We start from the raw sequence: 21,842 nt of genomic DNA, 5'->3' as shown, positions 1-21,842 counted from the left end.
TTCAGAGGAACTGTTAGAACAGGACCCCCAGGATGCATCTGCACTGGAGAATTAATGCAGTTTGACACCACTTTAACAGCCGTAGCTCACTGTTATGGAATTCTGGGGGTTGTCATCTTGCAAACTATTTAGCCTTTCCTGTCAGACCACTTTGGCACCGCAACAAACTACAAATCCTAAGATTCCATAGGAATGTGCTCTGGATTTTCAGACTGGCACAGAATTCCTTTCCTTTGCTTTTGATGTTCAAGGCGAAGGCTGCCAAATTAATCCAGTCTTGACACGGCTGCATCCTATGGAGTCCTGGGATTTCTAGACCGTTGTGGCACCAGAGCTCTCTGACAGAGGAGGCTAAATAGTTCATCAAACTATAAATCCCAGGATTCCATAGCACAGACCCATGGCAGTTAAAGCAGCATCAAACCGCATTAATTCTGCAACATAGGAGCAATCCAAAACAATGGCTTCTTATGCATTCTGATATTGGGGCTTGCCTGGGCATCATATGTGCAACCATCGACTGCAATGGTTTCTTTCTTTTCTGGAAACTCTCCAGGGACTGGAAGGCTGGCAATGGTCCATTGAATAGCACTGGTCTAAGTAATCCTGGCTTAGAGCAAGTCCGGATGCATCCATGCTCATGTTCTCACAAAGGGCTTCCTGGGTCATTGGCTCATATCAAAGATGTGCTCTCCCTTGGTTAATCATTAGCAAACGGTGAGGCTGTTTCCCTGTTGGCCATTGTCCCCAGAGTCTTAGGAATGAGGAAGGCTCTGTCTGCAACCTTGGAGAAGAAAGATCTGCTCATACGGATCCTGACCCACAAGGAGGAAGGCAAAGTCAGGTGGGAAAGCCTCACAGGCCTTTTGCACCTTTATTGTTGCAAACAGCCCAGGATAGAAAACCAGGGCTGCATCTGCACTGCAGGGATAATGCAGCCTGGCACCGCTTTAACTGAGAGAAAAGGTGAAATATCTGACAAAGGCTACAAAAAAGTTTGATGTCTTTTCTGTCTAAAAAGGTCCCAGTGTCTCACCCAAGTACAGATCCCAGGTTTCTGTAGGATGGAGCCTGGGATTTGTAGTCCCAAGAGGTTACTGCTGTTGCAAGCAGCTAATACTTTATATGCTTGTAAGGCTCTTCCGTTTCCTCTGTTGGAAGAAGAGGATTGCCTTCTGTTTCTATTTCAAGGCAGCTGTCAAAAGCTCTTGACTTTGGGCTCCTGTGCAAGCCATCAGTCTTAAGGAATCTGAACTGAATGGAAAGGAAAATTGCCATTAACAAGACCTCGGAGCAGGCAAAATCCAGGGCAGGGAGGACAAATGCAAAAGCAATGCCACCAGTGCCAAGAAAGCCATCAGAGTGCCCTGCAGGTGACAGAGTTCAGGAAGCCATGGAGATGAACACAACACAAAGGTTGTATACTTTCATGTATCATAAAAGATGATAAAATCAGCCTTGGCAAGACTTTGGCCCTGCATAATTGTCCCAGGGCAGGAAAAAATGTGCCCTGATGAGCCAAGTACCATTCACCTGTCTAGGTATAAAAGTTTACGACTGGGCATAAACAAGGCCTTTTTACCCTTTACAAAAATTCAGTATTCTCCTCTTTTCACCTTCTCTGCAGGGAATAAAGGGGGAAAGGGGATTTCCTCTTAGCTGCTTCAATCTTTTTGGAGAAGCGGGATACAAATAATAATAATAAAAATAATAATTATTATTATTGTTACTCTAAATCTAGTAAATACTCAATTGAAAATGGAGTATTCCCAATTGAGAGTCCATATACTCTCGATCTATTCCAAAGGGGAATGGCCACTTCTGGGAGCTTCCAGGAAAGGCAATTGGTCCTCTTGCTTCTTTTTGACCAGAAGGAAATCGGTTTAAGGGATCTGCAACTGTGGGCCACAAGAAAGCCTTGGAGGAACTACAGGGGTGCATTCAAAGCAATGCCACACAATGCCCACTGTTCAATGGGATTTCCTCCCCCCCCCCCTTATAGGCACAATGACCTGCCCTGGCAGCTGCTGAAGGAATTCAACAACCAGCTCTCCTTGGCCTCGGCCAACTTGACCCACCTGGAAATGACTCACACCAACATCCAGAAGCTGCGCTTGGGACATGTGGGTGCGCAGGTGAGCAGTGAGATTTGAAACAGTTATGCATGTGCCCAGGAACAAAGAATAGGTGGTGTCTGGTGCCTTCAAATCAATTCTGATTTATGGCACACATGCACCCCATCACAGGGTTTTCCTGGTGAGATTTATTCCAATGAGGTTAGCCATTGCCTTCTTCCATAGCGCTCCTGCATGCATGAGGCTGAGACTCCATAGCCGTCATGCATGCACAAAGCTGAGACTGCATTGCTCTCCTGCATGCAAAAAGCTGAGACTGTAGCCCCCATGCATGCATAAAATTGAGACTGCATTGCTCTCCTGTATGCATGACGGCTTGAATCCATTGCCCTCCTGCATGCAAGAGGCTGAGACTCTCATTGCCCTCATGCATTCATAAGTCTGAGACGCCATAAACCTCCTGCATGCAACAAAGCTGAGACTTGGAAGGTTTTCCATCACCTATCTCTGAGGCTGAGAGAGCATGACTTGCCCAAGGTGTCCCAGTGGGTTTCTGTGGCTAAACGGATATGACAACCCTGGTTTCTCAGACATGGAGCTCATTCACAAATTTAGCACATCTACACTGTAGAAATAATGCAATTCGATATCACTTTAAGTACTGTAGCTTCCTCCTGGGATTTGTAGTTTGGAGTGGCACCGACTTGTTGCAGCATGAATAGCTAAAGACCTTGTAAACCTCCAGGTTTCCATAGGATGGCGTACAGCACTGAAAGTGATGTCAAGTTGCATTATTTCTACAGATGCGCCTAAACGACAGTGATCATGATCTGTGAAAAATGATGCTCTTCTGCTTTCCTTTCTCCTGACTCAGTTCTGGGCAGCCTATGTCCCTTGCGAGACCCAGAACAAAGATGCTGTAAAGCGAACCTTGGAGCAGATTGATGTCATTCATCGGATGTGCCATAGATACCCAGATGACTTTGAGTGTGTCACAGACAGTGCAGGTAAGGAACTGGAAGAGATGGCATCGAATGGATGGATAGATAAATGGATGGATAGATAGATGATAGATAGATAGATAGATAGATAGATAGATAGATAGATAGATAGATTTTTAATGCCAACATCTTCCTTCTTAATCCCATGCCTTCCTTGGCCTAGGCATTAATAAAAGACTCTTCTGTTGTAGGCATTGAGAATGCTTTTCGTGCCGGACGGGTGGCCAGTCTGATCGGTGTGGAGGGTGGACACTCCATTGACAGCAGCTTGGCCGTCCTGCGCACCTTCTACCAGCTGGGCGTGCGCTACATGACCCTGACTCACAGCTGCAACACACCTTGGTAAGGACACAAGATCCAGATTTGCAATGGGCCTTCAGATGTTGTTGTTGTTCCTTGCCCCCCTCATCTGGCACATTGTTTCCTCTGCAGGGCTGACAACTGGTTGGTGGACACAACTTCAGAGCATCCCGTCCATCAGGGTTTGAGTGAATTTGGGAAGGTGAGTGGAGACTCTGTGGAGGGACTGGCAGCGCAGAAGAGGAAGAAGCTTGCCCCTGAATTGACACCTATAGTATTGTAGTCTTTGAAGGTCTCCTTTGGAGGTGATTTAAAAAATGAATGCCAAGGTAAGCAAAGCCTCCAAAAGCTTTCCCCTGTATTTTCTACCCAACAGCGCGTGGTCAAGGAAATGAACCGCCTGGGCATGGTGGTCGACTTGGCCCATGTCTCTGTGGACACAATGAATGATGCTCTGGATGTCTCCCAGGCACCAGTGATCTTCAGCCACTCCTCTGCCTATGCTATTTGTGCACATCGGCGCAATGTCCCAGATGATGTTCTCCTCCGAGTGGTGAGCCCTAAATTCGATCTCAGAGATGTCCCTCATGGGCTGGATTCAAGGGGTGAGAAGGCCAAAAGGGATGGAGCCACAAACACCAACCATATTGTTTTAGTGTCAAGCTCATACCGCCAATAACTGTCCTGTTTTGCCATTGGGAAGCTAGCCAAACTCCCAGTCCAAAGCCTCAGCCTCTTAAGCAGGGAAAGGGAAAGAGAGTCCAAGCTCACCAAGCCATCTGTAGAAAAGCAGAGGTCATCTAAGCCAGTCCAGGTCCATCTCAGGTCAGTGGTCAGTGCAGGAAAGTGGTACAAAGGGTAATCCAAAAGAACAGTCCGAGTCCAGGCAGAGTTCTAGGCAACAGGCAAATCAATCAAGGATTAATAATAATAGTAATAATAATAATAATATTTATATCCCGTCCCTCCAATTGGATCGAGGTGACTTACATTAAAACCACATTAAAATACATTAAAATACCAAACGATTAATATCATAAAAGCCTTATAACCTAAAAACCCACCCACCCTCAAATCTCCCAAGGAAGATGGATGGTTGTCAGCAATGCAGGACCGAGGGAGATGCTGAGATATTTATAGTCCATCTGTTCTCATAGGTTCTCCCTATTAACAGATTATTTAAATACTGAAAGTGCCGGTGTCTTTCTCTGGTGTCTCTCTGTGTATATAATCCTGGGATGTGTAATTTTACAAGGTCTTTCACCTTCTCTACCAAAGTGTGCTGGTGCCTAGCAAAAGTACAAATCCCAGGGTTCTGCAGGCTGGAGCCATGGCAGCTGAAGTAGTGTCAAGCTGCATTATTTCTACAGTGTAGATGCACCCTGAATTCCAGCCTTTAAAGATCTATGCAAAGCACTAAAGCTTTTGGAGGTGGAAAACAGGGCTCTTCTAGAACATGGCCACATAGCCCAAAAAACCCACAAAAACCTATGGATGCCAGCCACAAAAGCCTTTGACTTCACATTGAAAATAGGGCTCTCGGCAATTGGAACAGAGCTCTTTTAATGTTCAGACTAAAGCCCAACGTGGATTCACTCCACTGCCATGGTTGCCATTACCCCAAGGAAAAAGATAGCAAAAGAGAGCCAGCCCTAGAGCAGAGACATCATGGATTGTGGGAGAAGCCATTCCTACTATGAACAAGAGGGAGGGAAGAAGGGGTCCCTACGTCTCAACTTCTTCGCTGCATCTTCCCTGCAGAACAAGTCCCAAGGCCTGGTCATGGTGAACTTCTACAACGACTACGTCTCATGCAGCCGCCAAGCCAACCTCACGCAGGTGGCAGGTGAGTCCGGCAAAGGTGTGTCGGGTGAACAAGAGAGAAGGCAAGGATGGGATCAGGCCCCACTGAGGTTTTGACCCAATGTCTGCTCTTTTTGCCTCCAGACCACCTGGACCACGTCAAACGCGTTGCTGGAGCAGGCGCTGTTGGTTTTGGAGGGGACTATGATGGTGTTACCAGGTAGGAGAGGGAAGGTGTCCAACTGTCCATGTGTTTTGGGGTGCATGCATGGGCATTTGGAAAAGCTGGGCCCGGCTAGTCCAAATATCTTTTTCAAGTCCAAGCTGAGAATCCGGCGTGAGAACCTGGAGACCTTTATGCCAGTTTAATACTTACTTGGGGGGGGGACTTCCCTTCCACTGGGATTAAAAGTGGAGGAAAGCCCAGCCATCTTCCCCTGTCTTGGTTGTGAGAGTCTCTTTGTCCTTGCACAGACTCCCAGAGGGCTTGAAGGATGTCTCTGGATACCCGGACTTAGTCGCAGAGCTGCTGAGACGGAAATGGACGGAGGAAGAAGTGAGAGGCGCCTTGGCCTACAACCTATTGAGGGTCCTCCGGCAAGTGGAGCAGGTGAGACCCCTGAGACCCCCAAATGCAAGGGGGAATCAAGGAGGAAAGCAAGGTCTTCTTCTCCTGACCAAACATGGCCTGGATCTAACTGGGGAAACCTCTGGGCCTCCCAAGTCCAGCCCTCCTCATCTGCCCCAGATGGTCACCTCTGCTTCTTCAAGAAACCACCATGAGATAGTTCTCCAGGTTTTGTGTGTGTGTTTCAACTCCTAAAAGGCTGTAATGTTGTGGTAGTTGCTGTGGTTATGTGCCTTCGAGTCATTTCTGGAATATGACCATCTTAAGGTGAACCTATTTATTCAGAGCATGTTTGCCATGGTCTTCCTTTGAGGCTGAGAGCATGTGACTTTCCCAAGGTCACCCAGTAGCTTTCCATGGTTGAGTGGCCATTTGAACCCTGATTTCCCAGAGTTCTAGTCCAACACTCAAAATCACCACACTATGTGTGTCTGTATTGTGTACAGGATCAGATATTAGGAAGGTACATGGTGGGTATCCTAGCTCCTAAGATATTTATATGGCTTTAAATACAATCATCAGCACTTGAGCAGTTTGCTGCTTGTTAGTAGGTGGGTGCGAATATGGAGGGACACATGTAATGATAATAATATTAATCAAAACCACAGTTAATCAAATCTGCAAAAGTCAAAGATGTAAATGCGGAGGGCTGACTGTATAAAGTAACCAACCTCAAACCGCAAAACAGATCTTAAACTGCAAACTTGCTTCCTAGGTGCGAGATGCGCTGGCTCACCAAGCCGTGGCTCCGGATGACCTCCCCATTGCATTTGAGGCGCTTCAAGGAGAATGTCGCACCCGCTATGGGTACCTGGACAGTGGGGACCATAGCAGACTCCGGCCGGCCGTGTCCGCCTTCCTTCTCTTGCTCCTATTCCTTCTCTAGGAAACCCAACAACTGCTCCTTCCTTGGTGCAACTCTTTCTTGGGCAACTCTTCCTGGGAGAGAGGTTTTCCTGCGTGAGTCCATTCTAGGGAAGCCAAACCTTGACTATTTCGTTCTCACATAAATTGGTTGTCATAGAAAAATCAGAAATATTCAAAATTGTGTTAAGAGGGAATTATTATCCAGAGAGAAACATGTTTTCTTTACAGAGCACCTGTTATCTGCACATTATTTTATCTGCATAGAAAACTCATTTTCTGTGCAGGAAACAGGGTTTGTATGTGTGCAAAAAAAAAAAAAAAAACCCATATGTTTTTCTCTGCAGAATTAATTCCTGTACAATATTCCAGGATGTCAAATAACAGGAGAAAACTGTTCAAGATTCTGACTGGTCTGGAGTTCTTGGCTGCCCAAAAACCCCCAAACAAACACCATTTTCCAACCTGGTAATGAATAATTATTGAATATTATTTGCATCCCTAGTCCATTCCGCCGCTGAACAGCTCTTACCGGTGGAAAGTTCTTCCTTCTCTCCCTTTGAATGTCTACTATTGTTTTGTGTCCTTCCCTCTGGAACAGCACAAAAACAAGCTGACAATCCCTCCAGATATTAAAAGCAGGCTCTCGCCTAACTTCTCAGTCTTCTCTTCTCCAGGCAAAAAATAACCAGCTCCCTTAAACTGGAACTGGTTGTCATTCCAGCCTCCGCAAGACCTTATGTGGAACCAAAAACTGACATATAGTGTTGCTGTGAGATCTGTTTTATGGGTGGGAAATGGAGATAGCAGGTGTTTTGCAGCTGAAGAAGCACCACAAAATCCTTTAGCAGATGGGTTCCAGTATCCCCTCCTTGCAAAGGGTAGAACTGGCCAACAAATGCTTTCCCCATGAGGAAACTCCATTTCCCCCAGCTGCCCATTGGGAAAGGACCCCAAAATTGAATGCACACACTCCCCTAGGGCAAAGGAAGATGGGCAATGTGGTTTGTATGTGCAGAAGCAAAGAAACAAAATCAAAGTCTGCATCCCAATAGCCACCAGAACTGCAAAACCAGGAGTTTTCTCCCCTGGACTGCTTTATTCCCAGCTGCAGCAGATCCTTTCTCAGCTTTAGGCTGCCAAGCTAAAGCAGAAGTATCCAGCTGGGTCCATCAACGGGCATATTAGCCCTTTCTACGCCACCAAAAAGTTGCTCACGTTTGGCCAGGATGCTCACAAGGACTCTAAAACCTATCTGCCTGGTAGCATGAACCATATTTCCTATATAGGGCCAGTGGGGAGTATGGGCCAGAGATGCCCACCTCTGCTCTGATATTCGTTTCTATGTCCAACTCTGTGCCTGCCAACTCTGCCCAATGCTTGAGGTTATTCTGATGGATGACATCACCCTTGTGACATCATAGAGATTTGGGGCCTGAGCCTGGGATAACCCTGACCTTACAGTCTTAATTTCCAGATGTATTTCTTGTAATAAATTTTCCTTTTTTAAAACTCAGGCTTCATAGTCTTATTCCAAGCATTGTTGTTCTTCTTATGTGTCTTTAAGTCGTTTCCAACTTACGGCAAACCTAAACTGATCCTATTCATGGGGTTTTCTTGGCAAGTTTCCTCAGAAGGGGTTGCCATGGCTATCCTATGAAGCTGAGAGAGTATAACTTGCCCAAAGTCAGTCTTCCCAGAGAGTGAAAATCACTGCCAAATCCCCCACGTCACCATAAAAACGCGCCAAAAAATGGCAGTTTTGTTCTGTCGCCTATAACCTTCTCTCCCGTAATTGAAAAAGGGTCAAAATGCCCCAAATTCAAGCTAAATCAATGCCAGTGCAGCTGGGGAAAGGGCATTGACTTCACCCGATGCACAGTGGCCCACCTTGCCAAGTGCCATCCAAGAGCAATCCAACGGCATCCAGTTGGTTGTTGCTTTCCCATTCCCCAGCCTTGGTCCAAGCGCTCCTCATTAGCAATTAATTAGCTCATCAGCCAGCTAATTAGAAGCTTCCGCTGGCATTTTGAGAACAGCCTGTCTCTGGAGCGGAGGCGGCCACAGGCACCTGCACAAACAGACCTGGAAAGGGACGCGGCTTCCGATTGCGTTTGGCTCGCTTGCTGCAGCACAGAGATGCTTCTGCGTGGGAAGATGCTCAGAGCTGGAGCAGGAGAGGGGCAGCCGGCTCTCCACTTTGGCTTGACCCCACAAAGAGGAGGCAGGATAGGAAAACAACAACCCCCCCTCCATGGCAGGCTGACTGGCGCATGCATGTGCACAATGGGAACCTGTCTTGCAGCACAGAAAGGCATCCTTAAGCCTCAAAATGGTTGCAGAGGCACAGAACTGCATCCGATAGCTCCCTGCAGGCTTCTATGCTTGAGTCAGAGTTTGGACACTTCTGATGCACCCCAGGGCCTTGCATCTTGTGGACCCATAACAGATTTCATTACTAAATGAAGAGAGATCTTGAAGCACCTTTGAGACTAAATGAAAGAAAGACATTGAGACTCACTGAAAGAAAGGAAGAAAATTCTTTTTTTCAGTTAAGTCTCAAAGGTGCTACAAGATCTCTCTACATATTGCTTCTACAGACTAACACGGCTATATCTTAGATTTCATTACAGTATAAACTCAGGTGCATGCTATTTGTTTAACCCTCTGGGCAAATCCTGCCAAGGAAACCCCATAAGTTCACTTTAGGATTGCCATAAGTCAAAAATGACTTGAAGGCACAACATTTCCCATATTTAAAAGCTGGAAATCTTGTCTCTTCTAGGAGCACCAGGTCTCTCTTATAAGAGAAGTCCCTTTTGGGGGGTTGGAAAACTTTTCCTTGTATACAGACCGAACAAGATGCAAAAAGAAAGAAAAAATCCAATATATTGGGGTGTAGGCTCTTCATAAATGTGTGCCTCATGCAATTTATGAATGTGGACAATGTTGATCTTGCAGAGAAATATGTGGCTAAGTTTACTGAAAGCAATAGTTTTGCTTAGGATAGAGAATACAAACGTATTGACAGCTGCTCCCCGATTGCTAACCCGAATGCCATGAATTCCAACTATCCTTTATTCCTGTTTTGACAACTTGGCAATGCTAGTAGCAGTGTCTTTACAAGGGCGAAGGGTGAAGGATGGAGACAATTGGAAAACAGGACCGACTTTTTAGGAATAGGGAGACCTCTGGCGACAAGAGCATCGACTGCAAGGCCAAGCGGAAGAAAAGGGGGAGACGGAACCAGTTGTTCTAGTGAGGATTTTGATCAGCTTGTGCTCTTCTGCGCAAGACACAAGCATCACCACCTTTTGTCTCTTGAACCATATGCTGCAGGAAGTTTAGAAAAGGAAATAATTACTTGGCAGTTGGCGTTTGTGGTGTGTAGACACAACACAGAGAGACGTCAAGGATGTCTCCTGCCCAAGACAGACACTGCGGAAGAGATCTCCTGGCACAAAACAAGCACCTGTTCACGCCTCTTACGTGTAAAGAGAGTTTGGAGTACGGTTATACCTGATAAACATTTTTAACAGAGTCGAGAGCTCTGAGTGTTAGATTAAGACCCTGGAAGGCCAAGGTTTGAATTTGCTCAGCCATGGAAACCATGGAAGGCAATGAAAAGCCTCTGAAGAAATCTTGCCAAGCAAACTCTGTGATAAAGAGTGCGAAGATACAGCCACGTTAGTCTGGAATATCAGTCTGCAAAGGGATCTTTGTAGCACCTTTGAGAACAACTGAGCAAAAGAGTAATAACATCCAAAATAGCGATACCTTTACTGGGATATCCGAAATGGCATAAAACACACGTTACCAACATGCTACTCCGGATATGATCTATGTGTGAAAGACGTTGTAGCACAAGCTTTCGTACACAAGCTTTCGTACACTTGCATCTGATGAAGTAGACCAAGTCCACAAAAGCTTATGCTTCAACTTCTTTCACTCAAAGGTGCTGCAAGATGCCTGTGATAAGGACTGCCATAAATTGGAGTTGATTTGGAAGACCAGGGTTCAAATTAATTTGAAACCCCTCTGCATGGCCTTGGGCATGTCCCACACTCTCAGCCTCGGAGGAAAGCAACAGCGAACCTCCTCTGAACAAATCAGACTGAAGACACTACACAACGGGGGTCACCTTAGAGTTGTCACAAGTCAGAAATGACTCAAAGGCAGACAATGACAACTACTTTCAACTGTCCTGGCTTCATCCTATGGAATTCTAGGATCTGTACTTTGAGGAGGCATTTAGAATTCTCTGCTATGGAGTTCCAGTACCCACCTTTGAACTCTAGCAGACAGCCCAAACCAACTATAAATCCCAGGATTCCACAGGATGGAAGATGAAGTGGAATCCATATAGACATCCTCTTCGTCTCTTAGCCTTTCAGGTTGAAAATGCTGCCTGTTTGAAAAGGTCATTTGGATGGTTCTTAAGAAAGAGAGCACCACTAAGTTGAGCTAAAGAACCTTTGCCACCAAAATGACTGTTGATTCAACTCTCAGGGAGCAAGAACATAGGGGTCCTTGGCCTGTGGGCCTCAACCAGGGCTAGGAATCATTCAGCATTCTGGATGGTGTTGAACATGAACTCCCAGAAGTCATAACTAGCACAGCCAAAGACAAGGGATGCTGAGAAATGCAATTCTGAAGGGCTGTGCAATTCCCTCTGGTCTCATCACAGCAGCAGCCTACAATTCTAAGTCCTGCAGACCAGCACTGCATGCCAGGACTCTCTTTCCCAAGGAAGGGCAACCATGATCCTCCAGATGTTTCTGACTTGCAACTCCTATCATCCCTAACCACTAGGTATGCTGACAAAAGGGCTGCACAGTTGCTCAGCCCTGCTCATCTCTCAATGCCTTGGCTATTGAAAAGAGATGCAAGTCCCCGGATGACTCTACATGACTACCAGAGAGAATTCATTTATTTAAAACAGCATCAAATAAATGACAGCATTCACTTTAATTTTTTCCCCTTTAAAAAAAAGGCAACAGAAGACAATTTTTTTCCACCAAGAGAGCTAGTAAAAGGCGTGCCCGCAAGGGTTACGGTCACAGACCATCTGCCCACCTGGCAAAAAAGTGGAGCTTGGAAGATCAGGGCCAGTAGTAGCCTATCATCAAGCCCTTGGCAGACAGACGTGGGCTTTTCAAAAAAATGAGAGTGCAAGAGAGAACACGAAAGAATAGCCTCCTTTTAAATACCTGCAGCAATGGGGGAGACCACAGCTCCATCATGAGCTCTGACTGGGTTTATGGGAAAGCTGAGTCCTAAAAATCGGGAGGACTCTTCTCTCCTTTTACATCTTCAGGCAGAAACAGGTCAGAACCCATGTATTAAGAGCCCACACGTCACTGAAAAGGGTGTCTCAGAACAAAAAGGCCCAAATTTCTAAGACCATAAGAAGGACCAAAGTATTTATGTACATGGGAGGAGAGGATTCCTCCCCTCCAATTTTAGGAAAGTGATGTACATGCCAGAACTGGGGGAACAAAATTAACAGACTGCAAACCAACAGGAGGGAAGCGCCGATGCCTGCAAAAGGCTCACCCGCAAAAGAGAGCATAAGAGGCATCAGTGAGTGTCTGTGGGGTGGACCAGAGAGGAGGAGAATAGAGGAGCATGGTGTTCAAAGGTCACTTAAAGGTGTGCAAATCAAAGGCAGGTGAGATCCAGGAGAGAAAGGAAAAAGGGAAACACCCATCCTCCTGATGCACTGGAAGTCTTATCTGACTCAGTTTCAACAGGCCTCATTGCCATAAAATACCACCCCAAGCCACCCAGTACACCCCAGAGGGGCTAGACTAGAACTCTCATCATCCTGGATCCAGTTACTGAAGAGCATTGGGTTGTGGGAGCGACTCTAAGAATAATAAAGGAGGATGGTGACTGATACCATGCCCAGCTCCACACTTACAGGTATCTGTCCCTCTTAAAAATGCGAATGGTCCAAATCTCACACAAGCTATGCTTGAATCATGTGCAAGAGTTATGTGCTCCTTGTGGCCAATGAGCACCTGCCTAAGAGGGCTACAGGAAATGTAGGCTGAAAGGAGTGAAGGGGGAACAAAAAACAAATCCAGTCCAGGAAAGCTGCCTCCCTCCTCCCAGCCATCTTCTCCTCTGCCCACCCAACAACAAAAACCCCAGATATTCGCCAAGAACGCTGCTCAAGTCCATGGATGAATCCAGCAGCCCCAGAGCTGTTGGAGGGATCAGCCTTTTTTCTGGTCACAGAAGAGGAAAGTTGGGAAGGAAGGAAGGTTGAGGGGTATAACCTCCCATGGTAACCCCACAAATCATAGGCAAACAAGGCATCAGCAACAGTCCATGAGTGGAGAGGAAGAGCTAATTCCGCAAGGCAGCCAACCTGAAAGGAGGGAAGGAAAGGGAGGAAATTAGCAGATGAGAATGATATATAGAAGGCACAGAAAGAGCAACTGAGACCATCAAAGTTTGTATTTTGGACCATGTGCAGACATACATGTCTTCAAGTCACCTGTCGACCAGGTAATCCTCCACCCCATGTTGCAGGATAGCAAGTCCCAGCAACCCTGACCAGTACAACCAATTATGGGAGCTGCATTCCAACATCTGACCAGACACACGATTCCCATTCATATCCAAGTGGTGCTCTGCCCTGGGCTGACAGCATCTTTTAAAGATCTCCAAGAATCTAAGAAGCCACAGGCTGCATGACATCTGCTTGCCCTTGGGATGCAGCAGCATGGCTCCTGCAGACATCTGGGAAACAAACAAACCTCCGTGATAGCTGGTCCTCCTGGGAACGCATAGAACTCTCCCCCACCGCCGAGGCCCCCTCAGGCAGCTGGTTCAGCTGGTCCATGACCTCCAGGCCGTTCTCCTCAGCAATCTGGACAATCAGACTGTCCACCTGCTCCTGGGGCGTAGTCAATGTGGTGGCTGAGCTCATGGAGTCTTCCATCACCTGCGGGAAGCCAAAATGAAGAACTTCAGCAAAGTGGATGAGATGCCACGAAACCTACCTGAGCTAAAAGGGTGTCCCCAGCCAAGGACAACACTGGGATAAAATAAATTTACTCAAAGTTTGTCAGCAGGACAAAGAGGCCTGACATGAGGAGTAAGGCAAGCCTGGCATGAGGGAGCTGAGGACAGCCCAGATGCCTTTGGCAACTGACAAAAATAAGGGGAACAGAAAGGTTGATAGAGACCCAAATTAACAGACTTTACTCTTGAAGACTGTATATGAGCCCGAGGGATGTTTTCTGTATCCGAGGACACAGTCCAACATTGGAATTTCAACCGGATATTATCATATGTCAGAAAACAGGATGATGGTGTGAGAATGTGGCACGGGCAAGAGAGGGACAGGCCTGGCAGCATTAGGGAGAATTTCTTTACTGTAAAGCTGTTCAACAAGAACAGATTGCTTTGGAGGAGCATGGACTCTCCTTTGGAGGTTTTTCAACAAAGGTTGGATGGCGATCTCTCAGCAGTGCTTTAGCTATGAATTTTTGCATGGCAAGGGGTTAGACTATATGTTCCTTGTGGTTCCTTCCAACTCTGAGATTCTAGAATTCTATGCTCCCCAATGCTCTGGTGTGCTACAGCACAGATGGCACCTAGATGGCACACACAACCACTTACCGAAGTGTGAACATCCAAGTTCTGGACCTGTTGTTCAAACTTGTCCATCACAGCAGAGACTTTCTGAAGGTCCATCGAGTTGAGAGCTTTGTCCAGGGCTTTGGTCACCTGGGCCATATTCTTTGTCACCTGCAGAAGGGTGTGAAGTAATGTGAAGTCAAAGGTTTTCACAGCCTTTGGGCAAGATGGTAGACAAAAATGCAGGTGAAACATCAGGAATAAATTCTTCCAGAATGCAGCCACATAGCCTGGAAAACTCACAGAAAACTATGGAGTCAGAAATGATAAGTTTAGGGATCCACAGAAGCTAAGCTTCTGGAATTTTCCCAGGGAGCAGTGTCCAGCTCTTGGCATTGAACACTGTGGTACAGGAGCAGCCGTGGATGGGATTTTTAAAAAAAGGATCAAGTAGGAGTGCACAGACACACAGATGGAGTAAACAGGGATGTTTGGAACTAATGCTTCACAGGCAGATCCAGGAGGAGGAAAAAAGAGAGCAAACAAGGCCTCTGAGGCTTTCTCATACTCCCTCCCTTCTTCCTTGTGGATCAGGGCCTGAAGGGGCAGAAAGCTAGGCATCTTTCCCTCCTCCAAGGCCACTGAGCTTCTGGGTGGCACTGACATAAAGGGAAACAAGATGGCTGTTAGTAGTCTGTAACCCCGCTTCAATCCATTGGGAGAGGAGGGGAAACACAAATAAATTTTATTATTATTATTATTATTATTATTATTGATTGACCAAATGAGAGCACTGATTGTGGTTCGGATGGTTCTGGGATCTGCACTCTCTGCAACCCAAAGTAAAATTTCCAAACTCTGGCTGCTTGTCAAAAGGGGCAAGCCCCAGGCAAAATGATTCAGACCCATATGTAAGGTACCACTTTAAAGAGAAAGGCAGGCCAAGACTGTAGCTACACCATCAATGAAGACCTCCTTACCCCCTTCATGGTCACTGCTGTCTGGACTTTGGAGGCCACAGCATCGACTCGGGAAGCCATGCGGAGCCAGTTCAAGCCTTCATTCTTCTTCCGAATGGCATTCTCAGCGTAGACTCGGGCACACTCTACATTCTTCTGCTGAAGTGCCTGAAGCACATAAAGGGACAGAAAAAACTGGATTGTTAGGAGCAATCCATTTAGATCTGGAGCCCTTAAAAAGATCTCCAACTGTTTTCACTGCTTCCTACAAACTTTCTGCAAATGCTGGAAACCTGTTTAGCCCATACCAGAGGACCACGTGAACCCTACCCACTTATTTCTCAAACAGAACAGGGCACCACAATGCCAGGCAGTTTTAAAAATCTTCAGTGCACTCCCATTATTCAATTGCTATCAATGTTCATAATGGAGAAGTATTTGGATGGGTATTTAAAAAAAAGATTAAGTAGGAGAGGACACACACACAGATGGCATACAACTGGGATGTTTAGAACTACTGCCTCACAGGCAGATCTAGGAGGTGGAAAACGTAGATCATGTTCCAGGTGGAAAATGTAACAGAAACCCTGGAGCATGGGTGTCAGAAGTCCAAAAGATACAACGCAGATAAATTTGCAAGTGGCAGAAAGGAGAGAGGGGCAAATGTGGAGAGCCTCAAATATAAGTTGGACAGGGAGCAAAGGAGCAGTGGGGCAGGAATAGGCGTGACTGACTGGGGAGGCTCCCAGTCTTTCAGGGTCATCAAACTGGCAACATTCAGCTCCATCACCTTCTTGACTTTGGCTTGTTCAGTTTTGGAGTCCTTTTCAGCCTTCTTGGCAAGTTTCTCCAGCTGCTTGGCTGTAAACTAGAGAAAGAGAGAGAAGCAGAGGCTCAGTAAGTACAAAGGAAGGAGGAGCAGCAGGTGCCATCTACAGAACAGACTTGCTTCCTGCAGTTCCTAATCTTTCTGCATTAACCCAGATCAGAAGAGAAAGTGGGCTCGCTCTGGCTGATGGCATATAATCCAATTACCAGCCAAGGGACCATGTCCAACTCATGCTGTTAAAAGGGACTTTGATGGGAAATCATTTTGTATTGCATTGCTTGCCTGCAAGTACATTTCACAGGAATCACGCTGCCAGCAGTGTCTTAAATTCTGGAAAAGGAGATCTCAGCAGGGAAAAACACAATACTGCGTACACTTCTAGCTTCTGGACCTCAAACAGTAGAACAAGGATGGATAGGCTTGCCATATCCCGCCTGGGGGCAGGACTTTCCCGGTTTGGGGCGGGGCCACACAGTCCTGCCCTGGTTTAGCCCCTCCCCTGGGACCTCCCCCCCCAGCAAGGCCCTGGAGGCAGCTCCACCCCTCCCTCCCCATGGCTGTGTGCCACCCTCCCTCCCCGCCTCCCTGCCTAGCTTAGCCTAGAGAGCAGGGCTTCAAAACATCTGCAACTCAGAGCTATTGCCAGCCTACTTGGTATATATGTCTTGCAAAAGGCCTGACCTTCCAGGTTACAGTGAGCAAAGAAAAAAAAAGGCCATCAATAGTTCCTGTTTCCCTGGGAGCCTAAAAGCCTCATCTTTTAAATGTCTACCAGGTCAGTATTCTTGTAATTCTTGATCACAGGGTCGTTTTTGAGGCCCTAAACACCTTTCCTTGTAATATGCAAATTTCTCCCGAAGCTGACCAATGGGAAAGAAGCAATCAGCCCTCCTCCCCTTGGGTTGGTTTTCAATGGCTTGGTAAAGGAAGAGCTTTTGCCTTGCTTGTAAATAGGAAGCGCTTTGGGGTAGCAAAGGCTGCAGAAATAGTTTGACCCCCCCCTTAAACATCCATGGCTCAGTGCTATGGGATTCTGGGAATTGTAGTTTCTTGTGGCACCAGAGCTCTTTTGACAAAAGGAAGCTGAATGGTCCACAGAGGAGGCAGGGGCAGAGCCTCTTGCCAGCAGTCTTCAGAGGAAGAGAGGAGGCTGATGGTCCTGGCCACTTCCCTTGGCTCCCTCCCTCCTCCTCCTCCTCCAGCCGAGGTGAGCTTCTCATTCACTCTCCCTGGCTTTTCTCTCCCCCCCCCCTCCCCCTTCCCCCTGAGCCCCCTTTAACTGCCAAAGCTCAATGCTCTGGAATTCTGGGGTCTGTATGAGGCATTTGGCCTTCTCTGTCAGAGAGCTCTGGTGCCACAATAAACTACAATTCCCAGGATTCCATAGCACTGAGCCCTGGCAGTCCAAGCAGTGTGTTTTGGACACAGAGATCCTCCAAGTGAATCCAGTCCCTAGCTTTTATATCTCTCTCACACACTGCAGGAATAATAACCTACTTTGAGACTGCTTTAACTCAGTGCTAGGGAATCCTGGGAATGCTAGTGTTTGGGAGACATTGAGACTTCTCTGTCAGTGATGGCTCTGAGGCCACAATAGACTACAATTCCCAGGATTCCCCAGCACTGAGCAGTCTCAAACTGGACCATTTCCTCAGTGTGGATGCAACTGGTGAGGCATTCTGGGCACTGCAGTTCAACTACGTTTGGAGGGTTATGGGACTCCCTGTCAGAGATAGCTCTGGGGCCACAATGTACTACAATTCCCAGCATTCCCCAGCACTAACCCAGGACAGTTAAGTCACTCTCAAACTGGATTATTTCCTCAGTGTGGATGCAGCTTTGGTGAGGAACTCTGGGCATTTCAGTCCAGCATTGTTTTATTTCTGCAGTGCATTTTGGATTAGAGACAAGGTGACCAGGCATCCTCCTCCTTTTCCAGGACATGTCCTCCATTTGGATCATGGCTAAGAAGCATGGATTTATAATTACATGGGTGCTTTTAGCTTTTATTTTTGGCCATGTCCTACATTTTTTTGCTTGGGTGCCCTACATTTTGGGGTGAGGGCATTGGTCACCTTGGTCAGAGAGCTTTCCAGGGGTTAACTGCCATTCTGCTGTGGTGCTGGAACAAACCACCATTCCCAGAATTCCATAGCATTCAGCCAAGACAGTTAAAGTGGTCTCAAACCAGATTATTTCTCCAGTGTAGATGCAGCCCAAGCCTTTTGCCTCTCTTATGCCTGAGATTTCAAAGCCCAGCCTTGGCACCACAACAAACTACAAATCCCAGGATTCCATAGGATGGAGTGATGAGAGTGAAAGCAGTGTGGCAGCATCCTAAGTGTGCTTAATGCAGTTCTTAAGATGGTGCACCTCTTGCCTACAGAGTCTCACAAGACTTTTTTGTTTAACAACTTGTACCCATTAACTCCATTTTATGTCTCCTTTATTTAGTGGGGAGGAATACAGACAAAACAAGTCAAAATGAAGGAAAACCAAAGTCCCTTGACCAAAGGGTTTGGTTGTGGAATAAACCTCTGAAATAGGCAAGAGGCAATGTTAAAATAAAGCCATGTTCAATGCTCAAATGTGCTGTTTGGAATGGGGAGAGGGGGGTGGCCAGAAAGGGAAGGACATTTCCGTGATCTGTCTACGAATAATGTCAAAATGTCCTCCATTTTGACCATGCCTAAGAAACATGCATTTATATTAACATTTCAAAAAAAGCCTCAATTTTTTTTGCGTGTCCTCCATTTTTATAAAATGTGTCCTACATTTGAAAATGTTGTCCTGCATTTGTCCTACATTTGTCCCGGTTTGGAGGTCCTCACTTATGGCAACCCTAAGGATGGACAAAGTGCAGCCCGCAGACTCCACGCAAACCATAGGCTCACTTTTGGAACTCCTGAAGCCCCTCCCCAGCCTCCACCAAAGTTCACAAAGTCTCCTTGAAATTTGTTTTACTTTTCCATGTGAATAAGTCTGTCAATGGCTACCAGTCACAACAACTACATACAACCTCCAGGTTCAGAGGTTGCAACCCTCCAAATGCCAATTGTGAGGGGACACACACAAGTGGCAAGGTGCTGAGGCCTTCAACTCCTGATCCCCAGGGGAAACTGGCTACAGTTCACTCTGGCACACAAGATGCTCAGCTTGACAGTCCTTTGGTCTGATATGGCATAGGTCTTCTATCATGGCAACTAGAGATGGAAACATCAGTGTTCTCCAGGATCCCCTGCAATTCTTAGCATGCATGCACACTCAGAGGGCCCTCGATTTGAGGCCTCACATATAAGCAATGAGAAAGGGATGCCAGTATTGTAGAAAAGCAATCCTCCCACAGTAGCTGTGAGAAGGCTGCTAAGACTCGGCCAAACCTCCACTCACTTGAGGTGTCCTCACAGGGGCTGCCATTCCCTCCCCGTCTACTAACCCAGAAGGCAGACCTTCTCTGCTCAAAAAGAGCAGAGCTCCCTGACCAAAAGCCAGCAGCTACAACTCTATGTTCACCATGCAAAGAACGTACCTATGTTCAGCCTTTGCTGCAAGGAATCTAAGCCCTGCCAAGAGTGTGCATTTCATAGTGTCAGCACTCACCTTTAGCTGGAACAGTGTATCTGTGAAAAGAAAGATGACAGCAGTTGGAAGATGTTAAGGACAGAAGGGGCTCTCAATAGGGAGGTCATTAATTCATATCCAATTTAGTTTTTCTTTGTCACTGTGTGCCTTCAAATCATTTCTGCCTTATAGCGACCCATAGGGTTTTCGTGGCAAGATTTGTCCAGAGCGGGGTTGCCGTTGCAATCCTCTGAGGATGAGACCCTGTCACTTGCCCAACGTCACCCAGTGGGTTTTTATGCTTGAGTGGGACTCAAACCCTAGTCTCCAGAGTCATGGTCCAATGCTCAAAGCACTATGCTGCACTGGATCTTAAGATTCACCTTAAGATGGCTGTAAGCCAGAAATGACTTGAAGGTTCACAACAGCAGCAACAACCACAGCACTGCAGCTTTTTAGAAGGAGGCGAAACCCCAATGGAAAACCTGGAGAACCACTCCATGATGGTTTCTTAAGGCAGTAGAGGCAATCAAATATGTTAGGACATGCATATTTGCAACAGTCCCTTGGCCCTGGAACCTTTCCTCAACTATCTGGCCAAAGGACATGCGCCAAACCACTGGACTAGTTTTCCAGCTCTTATTCTGGAGTAGTAATTGTGGCATTGTTGGCACTCAATCCCTGGTGTGTTGTGGGTTTCACAGGTCATATAATCACCAGAGACTCAAATATAAAAGGGTGATGACAAGGGAGTTAGTTTGGCTCCAAAGGGCTCTCTCTCTCTCCCTCCCTCCCTAGACTTTAACGCTCAGGTCTAGCAGCTCCACCTCTTCTCTCCTTTGCTTTCTCTCTCGCCTTTTCCTCCGGAGGAGAAGAATCGCTGGAGTGGCCCTGCCTTGCCACCGTCCTGATCAACGGCTTCCCTGCTGTGTCACCTGCCAGCATTCAGGAACCGGAAATGACAGGAGGCAACAAGTGCAAAAAGGCATTCTAGACGGTGAAGGGAGCCACTTTGGAAGGCATCTGACCTTCTGGCCCACAAAAGCAGTTTCTTGGAAAGAAATACCAGATACTTGGTCTCCAGAGTCAGAATAAAACACTCAAATCACCACACCATGCGAAGACGTCTAAAGGCCTCCAGAGGAGGAGACGCCACTGCTTTCGGAGGGAGTGTCTTCCACCATCAAACAGAAAGGACTCTCAGGAAGTTCCTCCGAATGTTGAGCTGGAAACTCTTTTCCTGGAGCTTGCATCCATGGCTCCTTTGAGGCCTAGTCTCTGGAGCAGCAGAAAACAAGCTTGCTCCCTCCTCAATATGACATCCCTTCAAATATTTAAACAGGGCTCTCATATCCCCACTTAACCTTCTCTTCTCCAGGCTGAACATAACCAGCAATTCCCTCCATTGTTCCTCATAGGGCTCCATGGTTTCCAGACCCTTCACCATTTTGGTCTCCCTCCTTTGGACTCATGGCTCCAGTTTCTCCACATCCATTCTGAATTGTTTTGCCCAGAACTGGACACAGTGTTCTTCCAGGTGAGCAGAACAGAGGGGACTATGCCTTCCCTTGATCTAGACACTAGAATTGCATTGGCCTTGTTAGCTGCCGCATGGCACCCTTGACTCCTGGTCGACTTGTGGTCTCCTAGGGCTCCAAGGTCCCTCTCACAGGGGCAGCTCTCCTTAAGCCAGGGGTCCCCCAGAATCCTATCTCTAGGCGTTTCGTTTTACTTTGTACTTTACATTCTGTTAGCTTTGGCCCTGTTAGCTTTCTAATCTATTCAGGCCCTTGGAATGTTGCTCTTCTCCTCTGGGCAATTAGGTGCTCCTCCTAATTTGGCCTGATGCCTCACCAAACTACAAATCCCAGGATTCCGTAGCACAGAACCATGACAGCTCAGGAGACATCTTACGTCACTCCACGGTGACGTCACGCCAGGGCCCCCTCAACCCAGCACTCCTTCCTACCATTCAGTTTCAGACCCCCTTCCCAATTGCCACGCCCCTTCCCACGTGACAAGCTTGGCGTGACGTCATCAGCAACCAACCCTCCCCCTGCCCCCGTCTGGAAGAGAAAAAACTGTTTACCGTCCATTCTGGCCGAGGTCAGTCTTCTCCTTTCTTTGCTTTCCGGAACTTCCGGACTCTTTCTCCACCCCACTTCCGGTTTCCTCCTCTCTCTCTCTCTCTCTCTCTCTCGTCTACTTCCGCGTGTATTGTTGTTGTTT

General features: G+C 47.0%; 2 protein-coding genes across 12 annotated transcripts; one reads left to right on the top strand and one right to left on the bottom strand.

Moving 5' to 3' along the window:
• Nucleotides 1-728: 728 nt before the first annotated feature.
• Nucleotides 729-8,183, top strand: DPEP1 (dipeptidase 1). Of its 11 annotated transcripts, none has more exons than XM_042438769.1 (11): nucleotides 754-966; nucleotides 1,192-1,416; nucleotides 2,003-2,135; nucleotides 2,950-3,082; nucleotides 3,268-3,418; nucleotides 3,509-3,578; nucleotides 3,753-3,929; nucleotides 5,138-5,222; nucleotides 5,324-5,399; nucleotides 5,654-5,789; nucleotides 6,523-8,183. In XM_042438769.1, the coding sequence occupies exons 2-11, from the start codon at nucleotides 1,259-1,261 to the stop codon at nucleotides 6,691-6,693; spliced, it is 1,290 nt and encodes a 429-aa protein (XP_042294703.1). In that variant the 5' UTR covers nucleotides 754-966; nucleotides 1,192-1,258; the 3' UTR covers nucleotides 6,694-8,183. The 11 variants fall into 11 exon arrangements, with proteins under 11 accessions (XP_042294707.1, XP_042294703.1, XP_042294708.1 ...); XM_042438770.1 differs by having other exon boundaries at nucleotides 756-844; XM_042438771.1 differs by having other exon boundaries at nucleotides 782-844; nucleotides 1,196-1,416.
• Nucleotides 8,184-11,569: 3,386 nt separating this feature from the next.
• On the bottom strand, nucleotides 11,570-21,841 carry CHMP1A (charged multivesicular body protein 1A). The gene is made up of 7 exons (XM_042438403.1): nucleotides 21,703-21,841; nucleotides 19,653-19,672; nucleotides 16,014-16,091; nucleotides 15,245-15,391; nucleotides 14,307-14,435; nucleotides 13,439-13,626; nucleotides 11,570-13,047 (listed from the first exon to the last, which is right to left on the bottom strand). The coding sequence occupies exons 1-7, from the start codon at nucleotides 21,707-21,709 to the stop codon at nucleotides 13,026-13,028; spliced, it is 591 nt and encodes a 196-aa protein (XP_042294337.1). The 5' UTR covers nucleotides 21,710-21,841; the 3' UTR covers nucleotides 11,570-13,025.
• Between the last annotated feature and the right edge of the window lies 1 nt (nucleotide 21,842).

This window comes from Sceloporus undulatus, chromosome 8 (assembly GCF_019175285.1).
Source record: "Sceloporus undulatus isolate JIND9_A2432 ecotype Alabama chromosome 8, SceUnd_v1.1, whole genome shotgun sequence".
NCBI lineage: Eukaryota > Metazoa > Chordata > Lepidosauria > Squamata > Phrynosomatidae > Sceloporus > Sceloporus undulatus.
The sequence above is the reverse complement of the archived record's forward strand: the minus strand, read 5'-3'. Positions and strand labels throughout refer to the sequence as shown.